At 37.8% G+C, this 20,519-nt stretch overlaps 1 protein-coding gene across 20 annotated transcripts; it reads left to right on the top strand.

The window, feature by feature from the left end:
- The first annotated feature begins 2,246 nt into the window (after positions 1-2,246).
- Positions 2,247-16,605, top strand: CDCA4 (cell division cycle associated 4). 20 transcript variants are annotated; one of them, XR_005009860.1, is made up of 6 exons: positions 2,247-2,485; positions 2,984-3,267; positions 3,788-4,134; positions 4,593-4,681; positions 13,388-13,547; positions 14,555-16,605. XR_005009860.1 is itself a non-coding variant. In XM_036749007.1 (5 exons), the coding sequence occupies exons 4-5, from the start codon at positions 4,616-4,618 to the stop codon at positions 15,308-15,310; spliced, it is 822 nt and encodes a 273-aa protein (XP_036604902.1). In that variant the 5' UTR covers positions 2,247-2,485; positions 2,984-3,267; positions 3,788-3,938; positions 4,593-4,615; the 3' UTR covers positions 15,311-16,605. The 20 variants fall into 20 exon arrangements, 19 of the variants coding, with proteins under 19 accessions (XP_036604902.1, XP_036604898.1, XP_036604900.1 ...); XM_036749007.1 differs by lacking the exon at positions 13,388-13,547 and having other exon boundaries at positions 3,788-3,938; XM_036749003.1 differs by lacking the exon at positions 13,388-13,547.
- The last annotated feature ends 3,914 nt before the right edge of the window (positions 16,606-20,519 follow it).

Raw genomic sequence — 20,519 nt, 5'->3', positions numbered from 1 at the left:
TTTGGTCATTATGCATTCAGAAAACTTTTACTGTTGCCAAATTTTTTTGGAACTCTCAGCATTCAGTTACTCGACCCCATATGGGGTCTGGACCCACAGTTTAAGAAGTGCAGTCCTGGAGGAAGATCCAGCCATGGAGACTGAGGAATAGAACGATGAAAGGAGGAGAATGCAGCCAGTACAGGGGCAATGGTCTGGGAGGGGACTGAAGAACTGAGGAATTGAGAGATTGGAGGGCATGGTGTGGGGTTCAAAAGCAGAGGTGAAATGACCACAGACTGTGATCAGACAAGGGAATGTCAGAGTTCATGAACAAGGAAGTAGTGCAGACCAAGGAAGGGTATGACCATCTTGTGTGTGGCTGAGGTGGGGTGGAGGAGTACACCATGTGAAATAAGTTGAGGGACTATAATATTAGGATGTTTGAGGGAGCATCAAATATGTATTTTAAAGTCTCCTAGTATGAATGCAGGGGTTTGGGAAGCAAGAAAGACTGTGAGTCAGGCATTGAGCTCACTGAAGAAACCAGGGGAGTATACCTTCCAGGAGTCTGGCAAACAGCTACTAGGATTTTAATCTGGTAGTGGATACGCATTGAGTGTGTGGTGGGGGAGGGGGAGCCATAGAAGTTTTGAGGAACAACGAAAAAGGGAACCTCGAAGGAGAAGAGAGCTTACTTACTGTGATGATGGTAGAGGGAGAGCCTGAAAGTGACAATGAGTACTCCAACCTCCCATCACCTTGACTGATGAATCAGGAGGAATGAGTGGAAAGTCCAACCCTAGCTGAAGAGGAAGGCCAGGAAGGCTGTGTGTCATCAGGAGGTGGCCAGTTATCAGTGACAGTCAGAAACCTGATTAGCAGGAAAGGAAAAAATTGAAGATGGAAGCAAGTTTGTTGCCTGTGGAGCAGGCATTCCAGATAGCACAGTGAAGTGGTGGGCTAGCTTTAGAGTGGGACATTGAGGTGGGAGAGGATGGGTTGAAGGGAATGAGAAATCAGGGATCAGGCAATGGGTGAAGGAGAAAGGAGTCTGAGAACCAGAGAGGAGATATTGGGGGGAGGAGGGGAGTTTGTTAATCATTGAATTTGTTTAGATTTTCCTAAGGATTTGACCTTGACAGTGTGGCATCCCCTCAAGAATTTAAGCAGTTCAGGTGAGGGTATAAACGCTAGGAGCTATATAAATCATATTCCCCTTCCCATAAGGCATCCGATCTGGAAATATAGTGGAATGGTGTTTCTCTTCTTTCCTGGAAGGAAGGAGTCTGGTGCTTGATGGGTGTTTTTCCTCTTCCCGAGGGAGGCAGGAGACCTGGTCAGATAGAATGGCATCCTTTCCAAGACAGGAGACTAGTGTTCAACGGAGTAATGTTTCTCTTCCCAGGGAGACCAGATTAGGAGATTATGGCATTTTCTCACCTTACCTCAAAGGCAGTAGACTGGTGAGTGATGGAATGACTGTATATAGAACATATGAAAAGACAGGATAGATCTGCAGGCTCCAACAATGCACGCAGCATGTTAGATTAAAGAGAAGCCAAGGGCAAAGGCGAGGTGTTTGATCTCGGGTGAAGAAGGGGGTACAGGGAAGTTCACAGAAAACCTTTAATTTAAAATTTTTTATAGAAATCCATGAAATGATAACTATAACATATACATACATATATATATGTGTGTGTGTGTGTGTATATATATATATATATACACATATATATATGCATATGCATGCACTTCTTCTGGGCATTACCAACAAATCTGTGAGGCTGGCATTATCCCCATTTTACAGATGGGGCAACTGAAGCTCAGAAAAGTTGAGTGACTTGTCCGCGGTTACACAGCTTCAGAGACAACACATCAACTCGACTCGTCCCATTTCCACGTCCAGGATTCTATGCATCATGGCTGCCTCCCGACCCCGGGGAACGTGGCCACTGGCATCCATGCACCCGCCACAGCCCTCCGGTCCAAGGCAGCCATGAGCTTTTCTTGGACAAGTCCTCGGAGCACGCCAGACGCGGGCCTGGAGAGCGCGTCCGCGCGAGGCAGCCCCAGCCCGAGCCCCATAGCAGCTGTACACGCGCCCACAACCGCCTACGAGTGTGGAGAGCGGGAACTACAACTACCTCCACACCCTCCCCCACGCCCTCGGGATTTGAAGTCGGGAGACTTGCCCCGCCTCCCAACTCCAGGTACTCAGCCAGTCAGAGGCCGCAACGGCGCAGTGGTCACCATGGTTACCCTTTGTGGGAGGTGAATGGTGGAGGCCGTGGCGGAGACCGTCACTCAGCGGCCGGCTCCGCCCCTGAGATCCTCCCTCCCCGGTCGCTCCTCCCCTTTCCTTCCTCGAGGGCCCCGCCTTGCTATCCTTCCCTGGGCGCCGTGAGGAGTCGGAGCTGGAGCGGTTTTCGGAGCTCAAGCTGTGAGTAAACTGGGGCCCCCGAGTCGGAGCCCGGAGCCAGAACGGTGGCCGCGGCGGCTTCAGGTGAGCTCGGCCTCTGAGGGGGCAGGACGCTCCGCCCCGGGTTGGGTGTGTGTACGGGGTCGGGGGTTATGGGGCACCCCGGAGATGGGGGCTGCCGCTACTGGAGGGGGCGGAGGCCGGTCCGAGAAATCAAAATGGCTCCCGCGGCTCGGCTCCCCCTCCCCCCGCGGCCTCCTCCTGCCCTTCCCCTCCCCCCTCTCTCTTCTGCCCTTTCCCTTCCTGGGCCTCTTAGGCCCCAAACCCGGGGCGGGAAGCCCGGCGCCTCGCCCGGCCCGGCCTTTGTGTGGCCGGCCGGACCCCGAGCCGCCGGCACAAAGACGCCCGCCCCGGCCCGGGCCTGGGCCCCGCGGCCCGCGCTCGGCCCGCGCCTTTCCCGCCCGCTCCCTCGCGGTCCTCGCCCCTCCGGGGCCCGGGGGCTGAGGCGACTGCCGCGGACCAGCTCTTTCCTGGCTAATCCCCCTGTTTCTTTTTCTCTTTTCTTTTCCTACTTGCTCGTAGATTTCTCTCATCTCGTCACCCTTTGCCATTCCTCTTTATCGCCCCCCTCCCATATATATACGTATGTGCGTGTAGCCCGCCTAGCCCAGCCGCGAAGGCCCCTCCTCGTAGCAGAGGCTCCCGGCAGCGCCAGTTCCCAATGGATCCCCGGGGCCGCCTCCGCCGCAGAACACACTTCCCGCTGTGGAGGAGGAAACGCACTTTGAGTAATGGAAAGTCACTTCTACCGACCATTGTAACTCCATCCAGAGCTGCTGGTGACATCTTAGAGCTCTAGTGCAAAGGTCGAGTCGGCTGGTTAGCGTTGCCAGGTTTCTTCCCAAAATGCAATGAATTATTTGTGAAAATACATGATGGAGGGGAGGGCGTTCTAGTTTGTGATGGGAGTGGTGGTGGAGGTGGTGGTGGTGGTGGTGTGTTGGTGATGGTGGTGGGGGGTGGAGAGGGGGTGGGTGCCTAAGGTGGTTGGTTTTCTTTCATTTGTGGACCCTTTCCATGTTCCCCCAACCCCTTTCAGACTTCTCAGCAATAATCATGACAGCTGACATTTACATGAGGCCTTAAACTTTGCAAAGAAGGAAAGGTTTTTAAAGTATTAAAAAAAAAAGTTATATTGGTTGTTGCTAATCTCATGTTCTAGGTGCCACAGGCAAAATCCTGGTATATTTCATCAGTCTGTCAGTCCTTCAATGAATTTTATTTATTGGCGTTTTTACCTATATTTGGTCAATGAAAGGTATTGTATCATTTCTTGGGAAGTCAAGATAATACTTTAAAAAAAAACCTTTTTGTTCCTCACAGCAGCTTTCTGTGAGTAAAGGAGGTGCTACCACTGTGAAGCTGAAGCACTTGGCCCATTGACTCAGATGGGCTTGGGGAAAGAGAAATTATCCCAGTATGGTTCTTCATATCAAAGCGGGACCAGGAATGGGAAGGCTGCTTCTAGGATAAGATGGTAGTTTATTCAAAACTCTCGAATACTCAGACCCTGCTGAAATTGGCAATAAGACCCACCAAACCTAAAAAAAGTTTATTTGATGTGAAATTGGGGACTTATATGGACCATATCATACAACTGACTTGGATTTTAAACATTGTGGCTTGTATATGTCATCCTACCAATACTTCTATTCGTCAAAAATTGCCATTATGTAAGTTTTCTTTGTTGAATTCCTTGCACAGGGAGAAGTGGGTAGTTAGATGTTTGCAGAGGGAAACTTGAATTTCATCTTAGCAGCACTTAGCAAAACCTCAAGTGCTGTGGACTGTTGCCTCTTTAATTTAGCCACTTTTTAAAAAGTATAACAAGTGATACATCTTAATTTATGGAGAATGGTGATCAACCATGAAACATTTTAGTAAAAGGCATGCTGCTTTGTGGCTTGCTTTCAGATGCAGACATGGTGAGTGTTCAGTTAGAGTGTTTTAAAATTTTGCTTTTGAAAAAAGAATTAATTACTTGAAATTTTATGGAACAGTTCTCCTTCCCCATCCTACAGTAGGAAGCAATTGCACTGTTAGTATTGTGTTAGTATATATCTGGAAACACAAAAATTCCACGATGAGTGGTTGAAAAATCTGGTGCTTGTACCTACTACTTCCCTTTCAGTCTTGTTTAAGCTGACCAGTCAAATGGAGACTGACGACAGGGAGGGAAATAGGATGTGGGAAGAGGACAGTTCTCACAAACATTTACTGGTAAGTAATCTTTATCTTTATTGGTATCCACTTGCCTTGTCATACTGTAGTAGCATGTAGAAATAGTAATTGGTGAGAGTAGGGAATTTTCCAGAAAATAGTAGAAAGGTCAATTTTCCCAATGCTTTGTGACTAAAATGAAAGACTTAAAGGAGAAATCAACCTATTGTAGTGTGTCCCAGAGAAGTATTAGACCAAATAGTTTTCTGAGTGTCACAACCAGTAGATGATAGCTATTTTTTCTAATGGGAAAGTTAAAGAGTAGTGAGAATAAATTACTATACTTTAAAAACAAGTTTTAAAAAATAGGATAAAGGACACTCCAAGATGAGGAAACTTCCAACACCAATATAGTCAGTAGCTTCTTTGCAATTTTAAAGTCTCAGAAAGTTCTGTAGGTCACTGAGATGTTAAGTGATTTCCTTGGAATTATACAGCCAATATGTGTCAAACAGAGGTGGGACCCAGCATCTTCTAACTTTAAAGCCAGTAGTTCCTCTATCTGTTGTGCCACATTGCCTCTCAGAGGTTAAATTTTTTTTTTTTAATATTAGCTGTATTTTTTATGTTTTATCATTTGTTTTGCTGACAGTTACTATCAATTTTACTTTTACGATTTAGCACTGAAATCAAAACATTTATTTATATGATCCTATCTTTCAGGGAAACCTAGAAGCTTCTTGTCTCACATGGGGGGGGGGGTGGTTAATTCAGCTGCTTTGATTTTTCTTATTTTGATGGAAGAGTGGTAAGTTTTGTTCTCTTCCAGATAATAATGCATTTGCCTCAACTTTCATTAAAATGTGCTGATTAAGTGGGTTCTATCTCAGTCCTTACCCTTTTAAATGGGTAAAAGGATTTTCATTTTCTTCCGTGGTAAGTAACCAAAGCAATTGGCTCTTTTAAGACTCCATTATGATGTACCTGTACATTCAAGCTCCAAAGTCAGATACTGGTGTTTTAGCAGTCAACCGTCATTAGTACAGATAATCCAAAAGCTAGTAGCTTTTGATTTGGGAGTATTTTAAGTCAGGTTTTATTTAGATGAAAGCCATAATTCCTAAGATCAATTGATAAGACAACTATATGGTCAGCATCCCACAAGTGGCTAACTCACCTTTCTGATGGCTGGTTATTGTTGCTTGGATTCTCCCTCTGCAGTAGATTTTTGAGAATAAAATGCTACTTAATAAATAGTAGTAATATGAGATAGTCATTGTAAAGTGCTCGGCATAGTGTCTGGCACACAGTAAATGCTATATAAGCATTTGCTGTTACTATAAACAAATAAGACATAGCCCCTTTGTGGATTTTAGGTAGAATATGATATAGAGTACTATAGATTCAGAGCAAGTAATGTGAGACTTTTTCACTTTACCTCTCTGTGTACATCCCTTTTTAATACTCTGATCAGTGCCTAGTCCTCGTGCTGCTTTCCCCTCTCTCCTCCCCTGATTTAGCACCCTGCCCATCACTGCCCTAACTTCCCCAAGTAATTCTTGCTCCAAAGATACAATCTTCAACCCCCAACACAATTCTTATTTTTCTTAGTTGCCAGTTACCTCAGGTAAGTGTTAGGAAAAAAGAAGTCTGAACTGATTCATACTAAAGTGTGAATGAAAACTCCTTAACCACTCCATCAATACTAGATTTTCATTTATTAAAAAGACTGCTCCAACTGATAGAATTTCAGACAATGACAAGGTAAAAAAGAAAAAATTCAAGGAGTATATGAGGAATTAATTACCAGACTTTGTAAAGGATATATACATTGGATCAGCGTTCCAGACAGTGCAGACAATCTGCTCTTGTGCTTCAATTTCCCTAGGATGTACCTACATTTTTATGTAACCTTTGGATGGATACATAGATATTAAGTGTATGTTGTGTAGTACATATGCTATTTTGGGTTCATAATAATATATAGGTATGTGGAACCATCTGATAGTCTTTTTTTTTTAAGTTTTTAGGACTTTTTAAAAATATAGTTCCATTATTTCATTTTCAGTGCACAAATACTGTTACAACATATTTTTTCAATGAAGCAGGATTTAGAGTACATAGAAGCAAACATCAATTTATTGTTCTCACATTTTAAATTAAAGCAGTTACTGCCTTTTCTTGATTAATATTTAAAAGAATTTGATGTGTGGAAGATCACATTTGTACAAATAAAACCAAGACAAAGCTAGATTTGAGTTTCTAGGAAGGCTCCCTTTCAGCTCTGGGATTTAGCTGCTATCATCTGAACGCTATTAGCTATAAATTCCTTTTGTCTTCTTTGGATTATCTGAGTAGCAGCAATGAGTATAGGTAATCAGCTTACTGCTTACTATAGAATATATATACTTCCTTCCGATCTGAAATTTTTAAGTTTGGATTTCAGAAATTCACAAACCCCTAGTGTGCTTAGGGGTAATAAAAAGAAATACCAATGGACTTTTGCTTATTCTAAAGCAGAGGTGACAAACTTAGTGCCTTCAAAACTCTATAGTCCAAGTGAGGCCTGAACCAGATTAAAATGTAATTGAGAAATGTTTTAACAAAATAGAAATGCAGTTCAACATGGATTTATGTTAACTTCTGGTTTTCTTAAGTCAATATGCCCCCTGCAAGGATTGTTAGTATTTGAGTTTGACACCAATGTTTCTGAAGTATTCACTAGTCAACTGTTAGTTTTTAAATTGGTTTAGTGTTGCAAAATGTTTCTGCCAACTGTTATTTTAAAGCATTTTAAAATGGTGACATTTTTATTTCATTCAAATTTTTATATTTTTATTTAAGTAAATGGAGGATTCATTCACATAAGTATGCCTAGCAATCTGGAGGAAAAGGGAAAATGCTTATTTCTAAATCAGTAGGGAAATTTTGGATTTGGAGCCTGAGGATCTGGATTTGACAGATAGTCTCTGTTACTATTACTATGTAATGTTTGACCCCCTAGGTTAGCAAGTTATTTAATCCTAGTCTGCCCTAGTTTCTTCTAAAAATGAGGGAGTTGGACTAGATGATCTCTAATATCCATGTCAGATCTTTACTATGATCCTGTAAAGTAAAACCTTTGTTTAGAAAACAACGATTGCTGCATAATGGTTTTTTTTCCCTATTTTAAATGTGGTGATTCTAAAAGTTTAAGAGAGGCTTTGTGACTTAGACAGTTTGCTCTGGCCTTGGAGTCTAGTCCTGTCTCTAACAATATGTAGACCATGTAACCCTGGGCAAGTCACTTAACATTTCAGAGCCCTACCAACTGTCTAGGACACAGGCAGAATAGGTATTGATCTTCAGTCTGCATGGGTAGTACTTAACAGGGAGCTCCCTCCTGGCACTGATAAAATTACAGGTCTGGTCAAAAAAGGAAAAATGGTAAAAGCAATTAGCCAGAAAATTTAGAACTCATCAGCAGTAAGAAGAAGCCTATTTATTCATGTGCTAGGTATTATAACAAGAGAAAAAAACCAGGCATAACAGTATTTATGAATGTCCATCACACAGACGCATGCACATACACACAAAAAATAGTTTTATCCTTTTCAAAAATCATTTTGAGGCTATGTACCTGAATACTTCTAGAAGGTTGTCTTTTGCTTAAAATATTTTGGAATTGGCTTAAGTGCCTGTAGCACATTGCATTTCTCGCAGGTGGCAAATCCTTATTCTTTGAAGGTGGGTTTAATTTTTGGGACTAACCAAATTGGCTAGTACTAGGGAATAAGATGAGTGAGTAAGTAAGACTGCTTGTTTTTATTTTTGGTCAGCAACATCCATAGTATACTGCAAAGTGCTGGAGTAAGTAAGGAGATTTAAGTTCAGATTTTGATTCTCACTAGCAATGTGACCATGGGAATCTCTGAGCTTCTGTTTCCTTATTTGTAAAATGATAACACTTGTACACCCTAGTTACAGGTTGTGTGTAAAAAGCACTTTATGAAATCTAAAGCACTATATAAAATGAATTGTCTATAAATAATAGTAACAATAGCTAATATTTATATAACATTTACTGTGTACCAGGTACTGTGCCAAGTGCTTTACAATTATGAGTTCAGTTGATCCTCAACAACCCTAGGAAGTGGGTGCTGTTCTTATTTTACAGATGAGGAAACGTAGGCAAAGACAGGTTAAGTGATTTTCCCAGGGTCATCTTGAGTATGTTGAGGCTGGATTTGAACACAGGTCTTCCTGACTCCAAGCTGTGTGTGTTCTATCTACTTGGTTGCTACTCCTTATTATAAAAGTAAAGACTGAATTTTCTTATGTGGCTTTTTAAACTGGCTCCACTAGTAATTGCAAAAGACAATTTGATATTTCAACTCAATGAGCTTCACCTACCTAATAGCTGGCATGTAATGGTTTAAGATTTTCAAGATTCTTTACACATTTTTAGGGAGAAAGTCAAAGTTTTTGGATGGGTTGTGACTTGATCACACACAGTGTCACAATCGAGATTTGAATTTGGTTCTTCCTGACTGAAGTCCACTGTCTCCTGTATGTGGCCTCAGTTAAGTTAAAGGAAGTATTCTCTTATAAAGGGTGGCGGGGAACCAACATTATGGTTTGCTAAGTGTTGGATTAGGTACTGAAAGAGTTTAAAAGTTGAGATAAGACAATTCCTGTCTTATAGGAGCTTAAAATCTAATATACTTTGGGGTTGGTTTTGGTTTTGGTTTGAGTTTTTTGAGGCAATTGGGGTAAAGTGACTTGCCCAAAGTCATACGGGTAGTACGTGTCTGAGGTCAAATTCAAACTCAGGTCCTCCTGACACCAGGGCCAGTGCTCTATCCACTGTGCCTAGCTGCCCCATACACTTTGTGAGACAGACCAGCTCGTTTTTCCCAGAATTGACACTGGCTATCTGTGCTTTTTTTAATTATTGAAAACTTAACTTAGTATACCCAGTAATAAGGTAAGTAAGGTAGTAAGGTAAAGGTAATTGTCCTTGTAGAGCCAAAAAATGCTTTTTGTTGACCAACTCACTTTTTAAAATAAGATAATTTTTACATAAAAGGAAATAAGTAATGCTCTTCTACTAGATTTCACTTTTTAAAATTAGAAATTGCCCTGTGTACTTAGGTTTTATGGTAACGAATTTATATAGGTTGATAATCTATCTAAAAACATGCTATACAGTAGGACTTGAGTGTGGTAAGCAATTTTTATGTAGCTATACATATTTAGCATATCTAAACATTTTTCTAGTTAAAATTTTATGATTGCTCATGAGGTTTGTCATTTCATAATCATTTCTTACCTGATTTGCAACCAAAATAATGCAAAGTGGGTAGATGCTCAAGTGGAGAAGGCAGCAAGAAATATCTGCTAAATCATGATTCAGGGCTTGTTATTCTAGTAATTCATAACCTTGTTAGAGTTTTATTTGTTTGATTTCAGTATGGCTTGGGGGAAGAATTTGATTTAAATAAAAATTTATTTGTCACAATTTAAATCACTCATTTTATCAACAAAAAGTGCCTTTGATAAATTGTGATTGAAGCTTTGGTAACTGAATCTGTAAATCTCTTTTATAGAATTTAGCTATTGTACAATTAAAATATATCAGTGGATCTATGATACTATTTTGGTTACTCCATTGGGACAGCTGGCAACCCTACCATGTCTTGTAATTCATAATTCTAATCCATCTATCTCCCATAAATCCTACAAAGTGTTTGCTGTTGGTTGGTATAGTGTCCTATCTTTTATCCTTCATTCTCACTATGTGATTAACCATTCGCCTTTTTTTGATCATAGTAGTTCCTAGATAAAAAATAGCTTAACACATTGAATTATTTTTCTTTTTAAAAAAATTTAAACTATATTAAAAAACCGATTAATTTGCCAATGCTCAATGAAATTATTTTGAAGTAATTGGGGGAGAGAAAGAGGGTGAAGCCTCTCCAGCTTAATAATTTGATTTCAATTCATAAATATTTTTAAATTGCTTAGCGTAAATTCTCTGGGGATGTAAAGACAATGAGCATGGGATATATATCATGTTCTCAGATAAATGAAAGTAATTTGAAATGGGAAATTGTACATATTTTTGCCACCATATATTAGGTAGATAAAAGAATACAAGAATGCCAAGAAACATTCTGTTCAAAAGAAAAATAGATAAGCTTTCCTATGTTACAAGCATGTATGAATGACTTTAATTAAAAAAAATTTTCAAGTATTTTTAAATTCATCATATGGGGGGCATCTAAGTAGTGCAGTGAATACAGCGCCAGCCCTGGAATCAGGAGGACCTGAGTTGAAATCTGACCTCAGCTACTTGTGTGACCTTGAGCAACTCACTTAACTCCAATGACCCTGCCTTCCCTCCCTCCAAAAAAATTCAGCATATGACTTAAAGAAGTATACAGGTAGTTTTTTTTTATTCATAGACTAGGAACAATTAGCATAGTACTTTTATTTTTAAATTCCTAAAATGATTCCTCAATTTAGATTTCAGTGAGAGAAAATATATTTTTCTATTCATGCAGGGGAAAAGTTGTTCTTCATAGCTGGATGGGTAAGTCTGAGTTCTTAAAGCAACATCCACCAACTTTATTAAAAATTTCATTGCACATTTTTTTCTTGAATGAGGTAATTCTTGAGTAATGTGATTGGTTTTGTGAAAAAAAATTGTAATCAGTACAAAAGAGGGGGATGATTAAAAATGTATTCTTAAAGTTTATTTACAAATATATCATCTTTTATATTCCCAGTTCCATAATTTTTGAGTTTTAATATAAATTAAAATGGTTTTAAGGTATTTTTAATCATTATAATCCATTCTGATATTCTTTCTCTGAAAAGTGTTTATATAGAAAATAAATACTTGATTAGCTATATTTGCATGTATAATAATTCATGTTGTTGCTAACATATTTTCGTGAGTTTTATGGCATCTCTGAGATTATTGAGGTTTTATTTCATGAGATGCCATTGTGTTAGTGAACACTGGTTTGGAGAATACTGACTTTTAAAGGTCATGTCAGTGGCCTTTATTTTGTTGTTTGATGACCTGGTTTCAAATGTCAAATATGTGAATTGAGATTGTACCTGTAGAGATGGAGCTTTGAAGGAAATATTTTTTTTAGTATGATTTTAACATACTTTAATTCTAAAGAAAAAACTTGAGTATATTTGTATAACATGCCTAATATCTTAAGTTTGGTATATATACACTGTTAACTTGTTTATATAGGATGTTTCTTCATGGATTGATTGCACAGTAGAAAGCAAAACTAATCAGGTAAGGAGAGGAGATCAAACAGTTTGGAGGGCATATTTGTATTACTTTTTAGAGTAGGTAGAAGAGCTGTGAAAGCACTTGTGAAATTTTTTCTGGAGCTTAGTTTTAATGTCTCATCTGTTTTTCTGTCCTTCCTGTAGTACTTATTCTTATTCCTTCAAACATTTATTGAATGCTTACTATGTGCAAAGTGCTGTGGAGAATACATAGATGAATCAGGCAAATTTCTGAACCTCACATGAAGAACTGGCCATAACTTTTTCAAAATGCAAATGACAGACACGTTTTTAAATGCCTAGTTAATTTTGTTCTCTTCCTACTAAGGTAGGTGTTGCATTGCCCCTTAAAGAATGTTTGTTTAATTATAGTAGCCATAGAGAAAAGAAAGGGGCTTTTAATAGCAAGAATCAGACATAACTTCAATTTAAGCATCTTGTACTCCTGTTAAGCAGGTAGTATTCCAATTGGGCATATTGTAATGGTGTTTCTAGGTAGAGTTGATAGTAGTGAAATGGGTAAGGATCCTTAAGAATGAGAGCCTTTAAATTAACTTTTCAAATTTGAAGAAATAGCATTTTACAGAGGAAAATGGCATAGTGAAAAAAGTATTGGGATTTAAGTCTGAGGACTTGGGTTCAAGATCTGGTCTGTTGCAACCTCCCTGTGACCTCAGGGAAGACACTTAATGTTTCTGTGTCTTTTTAAAATGAAGGGTTTGGGTGAAATAATCTCTGAGGCTTTTTCTATCTAAATCCTATTCTCTTATCTTTGAAGTAGTATTTTGATTGGAAAGGGAAAGAGGATGATGACAAGAATGGGGGAGGTTAGTTTTATTGGGAAGCCTAGAATTTGCTATAATTTATGTGAGAGATGATTTTAACTTAATGGTTAGGATCAGAATGTGTGAAGAAGGAAGAATAAAGGTAACTCAAATTTCAAGAGTTGATATCAAAGTTTATTTGGAAGATGATCAGGAATCTAAATTCTTAATAGTTTGGAGTTTAATTTGCAAGGATAAAAGAGAGTAGAGTTTGAGAATTAATGATGAATCACAATATGCTCATCTTTTAGTAAGAAACTTGCAGTCTCTCGTGGTTTGTAAATTGAATGTTATAACTTCCTAGCAGTGTGTGGTAAATTAACTAAAAGATGTTGCCTCAGAACTCGAATATCTGTGGGTGTCTAGAAGTTTATCTCTAGGAGCACAAACATGAAGTCAATTGTCAGAATTCTCATTACAGGTAGTTCCTGTTTTTTGATTCACTATAGTATAAGTTTTGGTCTTTAATTAAGCCCTTACTTGGCCTCTTTTTTAAAAACACTGGTTTGTTAAAGAATATTATGACACGCTTAGTGTTTTCATAATAAGTATTTGTAATGCAATTTTCATGTTTTAAAATTCAACACTGTGTAGTTATTCTAGTAGCACTATGTGAAAATAAAATGGTATTTCCTTAATCTTATAGTATGAATGAGAGTGGCAGCTTGGTGTAAGTGAATATTGTTGGAGTTGGAGTCGGTGTCAGGAAGACCTGGGTTCAAATTCTGCCTCTGACAGTCACCTCTGTGACCATGAGAAAGTCTCATAACTTGAGCCTTGAGCAACTCTGTAAGATTTAGATATAGGTGGGTTGTGATCGACGGCGGAAGAAGTTATAAGGCATTAATGTATTTAAACTAGTTTTTTTAAATCATTTTTAAATGGTTTAGGCTTGTTTACAAATAGGCATGGGTAACTTTTTTTTTTTAATTTCCTTGTTAGATAATTGGATAAATTGACATAATGAGGATGATGATGTTAGAACTGGGAAGGCAGAGGCCTGTTGCCACTTAATTAAATACTTTTCACGATACTCCTTTTGTTAGAGTTGGGTATGTAGGTTAAAATCAGTTTTTTGTTGTATAAACGTCTTTTACATCATAAGTTTCTTTATATTTATTTGTTTTTAGTTAGATTTAGTGCTCATTTCTAAGCAACAATTCTATAATGTTAACTAATGATGCAACTATAACAGGCTGTCCAAAAGTGAGTTTTATTCCAGCAATAATTCCAAAATACATAGCTCTCGAGCAAATCTAAAACATTGTACAGCCATGATTAATAAGCACTATTTAAAAAATAAACTGTGATTTATTTGCCCCATTGTACAAATGTAGGCATTAAGGAGAAAATGGAAGTTTCAAGAATAATTTCGAAAACACTTAGGTAGATCCTTAATTTGGTTATCTGCATTTTAGTCCAAACCGTTAAATCCCTGTTCACCTATACCTAGTCTTCAAATTTATCGTCTCTTATAGGCATAAACACCTTTTTTGACTTAGTTTTCTCATTCTGTGTAATGTGTAAGAGACATGCCTAGTTTGCCTGTTTAAAAATGAACAGTATCGATCTTTGATTTGAATATTGGTCCCACTGTTTAATAACCCTCTATAGTTGTTAAATTAGCTGAAGTTAAACTACTTAGCTGTGTCTAAGAGTAGTAGTTTAGTTGTGATTAACCTGTTATTGTAGAGATTTTAGCTTTGGCTAAATGCTATATGTTTTCTGATAGGTTTGGTTTGGGGTTTTATTTTGTTTTTCTGAAACCTGGACATTTTAAGTTATGCTAAAATAATTTATTTGGTTTCAACAGGACACAATGTTTGCAAGAGGAATAAAGAGAAAATGCTTTGATGGTGAAGAAGATATTGAAGGAACCTTGGCTGGTTTTAAGTCTGTTCCCTCATATAATCTTCAGCGGCAGTCACTTTTAGACATGTCTCTGGTAAAGCTTCAGTTGTGCCACATGCTTGTTGAACCTAATCTGTGTCGATCGGTTCTTATAGCAAATACTGTAAGGCAAATTCAAGAAGAAATGACCCAGGATGGAACTTGGCAAGTGATAAATGCTCAGAATACAGGACAGGCTTCTCTTGATCGCCTAGTATCATCAGATATCCTTTGTCGTTCAACAAAAGAACAGGGTGAAGGGAAACTTGTTCCTGGTTACAGTAGTTTCTCAAAAGACTTTGAAGATATCCAGTCCCAAGATATTATTTCTGATCTGTCCACGGTTACATCAGTACAAGCTCCAAGAAACCCTCAAAGTAATGTTTGGGAAATGGAGAATCCTCAAGAAAATAGGGGAAACTTTCAGAAGTCACTAGATCAAATATTTGAAACGCTGGAGAACAAAAATCCTAATTCTGTAGAAGACTTATTTTCAGATGTTGACAATTCTTACTATGATCTTGATACAGTATTAACAGGAATGATGAGCAACACAAAAATGGGACATTGTGATGTGCTTGAGAGCTTTTCATCTCAAACAACCACAAATTCTAACTCAAATTGTAAATCTGATATAAATGAGCTTGACCATATTGTGGAAATCCTTGTTGAATCTTGAAATGGTTAAATACAAAGCATGATTCTTTGAAGAAGTTGAGAACATTTGAAAAAACAAGCCTTCAAATAGTTTACTATCAAATGTATACGTAATCTACATAAAAGCTAAAAAGCACTTCATTTTGTGAAATAGTGTTATCTTTAAAGCTAACAAGCTACTTGCCTTTGACAGTTTTGGTTTGTCCACTGAAATTTGAATAGATACTCTAACAAATAGTTGCAGGGTATGAAGCTTCCAAGGTTAGGCTTAGAGTACTTACTTTTTCTTCCTCAAGGCAGAGGGGAAGACTGGTACAATGGGTTCTTGATTCTTCATTTAACCTTTTTTTCAGGGCCGATACTTAAACTCCCAATTGCCCTGACCGATTCTTTACCTTCCCTCTTTCTTTTTCAGCTACAGTCACCAGCCTTCAACTTTATTAGTCTAGATAGATTTTTTTTATCAGTTTTGTATGTTTTGGGCAATGTTTTGCTCTTAAAAATATATTTTTGAAATTTTTTATACTTTTATCAGTGTTTAGATTTTCCAGCTATTTTCCTAAAAGTATATTTTTACTATAAATGTCCTTTCTGCTGCTACTTCAGTAACTTTCTTAGCGTAAATACTTGGAATTGGTGTTTTTCTGTTAAAATTTTAAAAGGATTTTCATTTTTCAGAATGAACTATATAGAATGAATTATATAGTTCAGTAAACTGTAAATATACAACATGCTTTAAAATGTAAGAGCTGTTTTCATAATCATGTAGTTGAGAAACTTGTATTGCTTTTTATACTTGAGCATTGCTAGAAGGGAAAAAATGCTGATCATAGATACAGTTCTATTAAAGCCATGTTTCATGTTAATTCTGAATATAAATTATGTAGGGTTTTATTTATGTGTATTTATATGTAAATGTCATCACAGTGAATTGTTTATCATTGAAGTCTAGGGTCAAATTTGTTTATGTGGGAAAACTCTTGCACTAATTATTAAGTAAAGTGTTATTGGGGCCTTTGAATCTATCATTGTGTTCTTTTGTTTATCTAAGTTAGTATGTTTTACTCCAGTGTAAGTTTTCTGTATGGCTGTTCCTCTGAAAGATGTTGCTTTAGGTCTTTTATCTACTTTAAATAAGAAATACATTCGTTGTAGAGTGTATTTAATAAATACATCAACAGATCCATTTAGGAAAGAGTAGCTTAAATATTATTGTTAGAATGAGAAAAGTCCAATTTTACTGTATTAAGCTGTGCCTGGAATTTTTTTTTTATCAGACTGTAGTCTACTTGAAATAAAGTAATTTGTGTACATTTGGCTATGGCACTCATCAGATTTGGAAGAAGATAAAAGTCAGTATGGAGGGTGGAATAGCAGAAGAAAAAATGGAAAAATTTGGGAAATGGAATCTAGACTGATCAGTGCAAGGAGGAACAAAAAGGTTGGGAGAATTAGGGAAGAACTTTTCTTTTAAAGACATTTTCCTCTTCAAGGAAAAAAAAACTTTTCTTCCATATTTCTTGTCTTAGACTTTTTCTATTCCCATATAGGTTGGTATAAATGTCACTTCTAATACTTTCTCAGATTTCTTGTGCATTTGACTAATAAGTATTTTAATATGAATATTCAAAAAATTGTAAACATTTGTGGGGGTTTTTAAAAGAAAAATGTAATAATAAAACATAATTAGCAAAATTCTAAAATGTTGATTAAGATTTTACACCATAAATTAGTATAATTGTGTGCGTTGGAGTCTTCATGATCTCTAAATAATGATTTTTTAAAAAAATAAAATGTTTGACTGAAAATTCAGGATGATTGAACTGAAAATCCTAGTTCCATTTCCTGGGGCTATATAGTAGAAGCACCCCCAGTATAAGTGAATTAAGAGGCATGTCCAGAAGACCTGAAATTCAAGCTCTGCCTCTTGACACATATTAAGTTGTTTGTGACCCTCTGCAAATCGCTTAAACCTCTCAGAGCTCCTAGGCAGTTTTCTAATTCTCGTAATTGCAGATGGATCTGAGTTTTCTTCCACGAAATTCCCTATACAAGGAAATGACAGTCTAAAACCCACCTCCTACCCCCATCCCCAGTCCTCTACCCCTCAGCATACACATAAGGGTAGGGAGAAGCATTTGTTAAAGGATTACTATGTGTCTGATACTGTGCTAATAAGTGCTTTACATATATTATTTCTTTAGATTTTTACAACAACCCTATGAGGTAGGTGCTACTATGATTCTCATTTTATAGTTAAGGAAACTGAGGCAGATGGGTTAAATGAATTCTCCACTGGGCCATCCAGGTCTTTTTTAAAATGCCATATTTGAGACTGGCATTCCTATACTTAAGGGGAAAGGCACTTGCTACATCTCTCTAGGGAAAAGGGGTAACGTCTGCATTTACAAATAATTTTCTGATTTCCAATGTAAGAAATTTGGCTTTTCAGAAAATAAAGCCATTTATGTAACAAACTTTTGAAACTTAAAGATTTCATTCCACTCTTATTGGTAGAAGTTCATGTGTACGTTTTAAGCAAAATTATCTAAGTTACTTGGAATATCATATCTGTTATTCTTAGCAGCATTCAACACAAGTTATTGTCCACTGATTATCTTTAAAGATAAGAACCAAGATGGATTGCTTCAGTCAATCTTCTTTGTGAAGCTGACTTAGATGTGGACATAGTTTGTTAAAATTTAACCAGTGCTTTATATTGCTCTTAACTCTTCTTTCTTGCTGAACATTTTCAGATCCAAATTTAAGACACTATAATAGATTGTGGTAAATTTGTTTTTCAATTTAAAAATGTAGGTTTAGCTCTAGAGGATAGGAATCTTCACATTGGATCAAGCTGGACCCATTTTTTAATTTAAAGGTGGTTTTTTTTTTTGCACTTTTTCCAGCATTTCGTTTTATCAGAACATTCTACTAGCATGTTTTAAATTCTGGGCCCCTAACATTTTACAAAAAAAAATATCCAGTTGCCCTATTAGTCCCCATTCACAAAGGTGGCTAATTTTTGGACTTAGAAGTAGTACATAAACTGCATAAAGTGAGAGTTGATCTGTTTTTCATCCATTCACTGGGGAAATAGGACTTTTACCTAGGCCAAGTGAATTAAACTTGTTTTCAGTCCTCTTAACCTGATTTTACTTATATAAAAGTTCTGGTTTAAGGGGAAAGGGTGGGGATAGCCCTAGAGATGCTCTTGAACTTCAATATAAATTCACGGTTATATGTGGAAGGACCAAATACTACTACTGTTTAAGTACTCTAGTTCAAGATGTTACAGAGTGTGCCAAGATCACTACCAGATCTAGTGATTTAACAGTTTTCTAGCTAAGCAGCTGCTAATTAGCTGGTTATTCTGAAACTTGTTTGCACAAATGTGGTTGCAAATGCTGCATTTAGGCTTTATATAACCACAATTTAGATTCTCTACATAAATATGAACTATGATAGTTTATGCTTATTTAGGTTATTTGGGTTATTTACAGTGAAACTATCCTATTTTTCTTTGCTTTTGAAATTCTGTAGATGAGGCCTAGGAAAGCCTTTAAGTAAAAAAAAAAACAAAAAACACTTTTATGTGCCTTCCAAAAATGCATTGTCTTCTAAAGGCCTCTTCTCAGAATCCTTAATATATAACTTGAGGGGGATGTGGACCCATGCTTTAATGTTCTGTTTTAAAGTTGGCATATTTTTATTGGGAAAATGAACCAGAACATCATAACCACTGAGAAAGTAATGACTAGTCAAGAGAAAGATACCAAAGGTAAAATATTTGAGAAACAGATGTATACTGTATATATCATATCCTTTCCATTGCAAACATGTATATTCCTTTGTCTAGCATAAAAGTTGGCAGTTTTATCTTTGGGTCAGTTTAATTGTCACTTCGTAAAACACAACAGATTCCCTTTCCTTGGGCAAGGTTACATTTCTGCAAAAAGTACACACACATCTATATATAGGTACATTATACTCTGAATTATAGTTCGTACTTATAATTATACTCTGAAGGCCATGTTCCCCAAGGATGGTGCCCTTGGGAGTTAGGACCCTGGTTCTGCCAATTGACCTCGGGCCAATCTCCCTTGGCCTCAGTTTATCCATAAAATGAGGGGTTGTATCAGCTTACTTTGCCAACTCTAAGGCAACCAACTTACTCAATGCAGTCCACATCGAGAGATTTGTGAGGGCACGTACCCCTTAACGGATTTCTTGAAGTCATCAGCAATTCAAGGGGTTTGGGAGAATTAGAACAGTTTTGGGACTAAAGTTCTAACTTTGAAACGTGTGGCGCTTTTCCCCTTCGAGCCCCACCCTAGACTGGCATTTTGATTCGTAGTTCAATAGTGGAAAAATACTGGGGAGATTATTGTAATATATGTGAATTATGCAGAAAAAAATGTATAGCCTTTGGAGGTTGAATATGGTACCGTGAAGTTTGGTCTTGAAGACGATTACAGTAGTTATTTCATGTGGGTTAATATCCCATTTGTTAAAACGGTTTTAAATTCATGGTAGAAACCGAAGTGTACCCAAAAGTGTTAGGCTAACTAGCGGGTTTATCAGCTAGAAGGCGCAAAAGAATAGGTTCCAGATCAGCCCCGTTTTTTCAGCAAGAACTTAGGTACTTGTACGAGTTACCTGTACCAGTACTCACATGCATAAGGTTGGGGAAATGACCCGTTTAGGACCTGTCTTAATTTGCACCGCTTTCCAGCCTCAAGTAAAGCGTACTGAACTTTTTTCCTCTGGTTTCTTAGACAAAAATCTTTACCTCCCCAGGAGCTGAGAAGCCGCCTTGAGTTAGCAGTTTGGGAAGCTAGTCAGGAAATTTCCCCCAATTCATCTACTCTAAGTTTGTCTCTGTTCAATCGTTTGTCGTGCTCTGCTCTTCGTGATCCCATTTGGGGTTTTCTTAGCGAAGATACTAGAGTGGGTTGCCATTTCCGAACTGGGGCAGTTAAGTGACTTACCCAGGGTCACACAGCTAGGCTCTGAAGCCTAATTTGGACTCCTCAAAGATGAGGTTTTCCTGATTCCAAGCCCAGTGCTCTATCCACTGCACCACCTAGCTGCCCCAAATTTGTGTTCCCACCGCACTGCTGCTAGTTCTGTCTCCTGGGACGGGTCTAATACCTCTTCAAATCCTTTGACAGCCATCACTTCCCCCACGCCAACTTTCTGCAACTGACCCCCTTGAATGCCATTTCCTG

The sequence above is a fragment of the Trichosurus vulpecula genome, chromosome 3, assembly GCF_011100635.1.
Source record: "Trichosurus vulpecula isolate mTriVul1 chromosome 3, mTriVul1.pri, whole genome shotgun sequence".
Taxonomy (NCBI): Eukaryota; Metazoa; Chordata; class Mammalia; order Diprotodontia; family Phalangeridae; genus Trichosurus; species Trichosurus vulpecula.
This window is presented reverse-complemented; position numbering and strand designations above follow the sequence as displayed.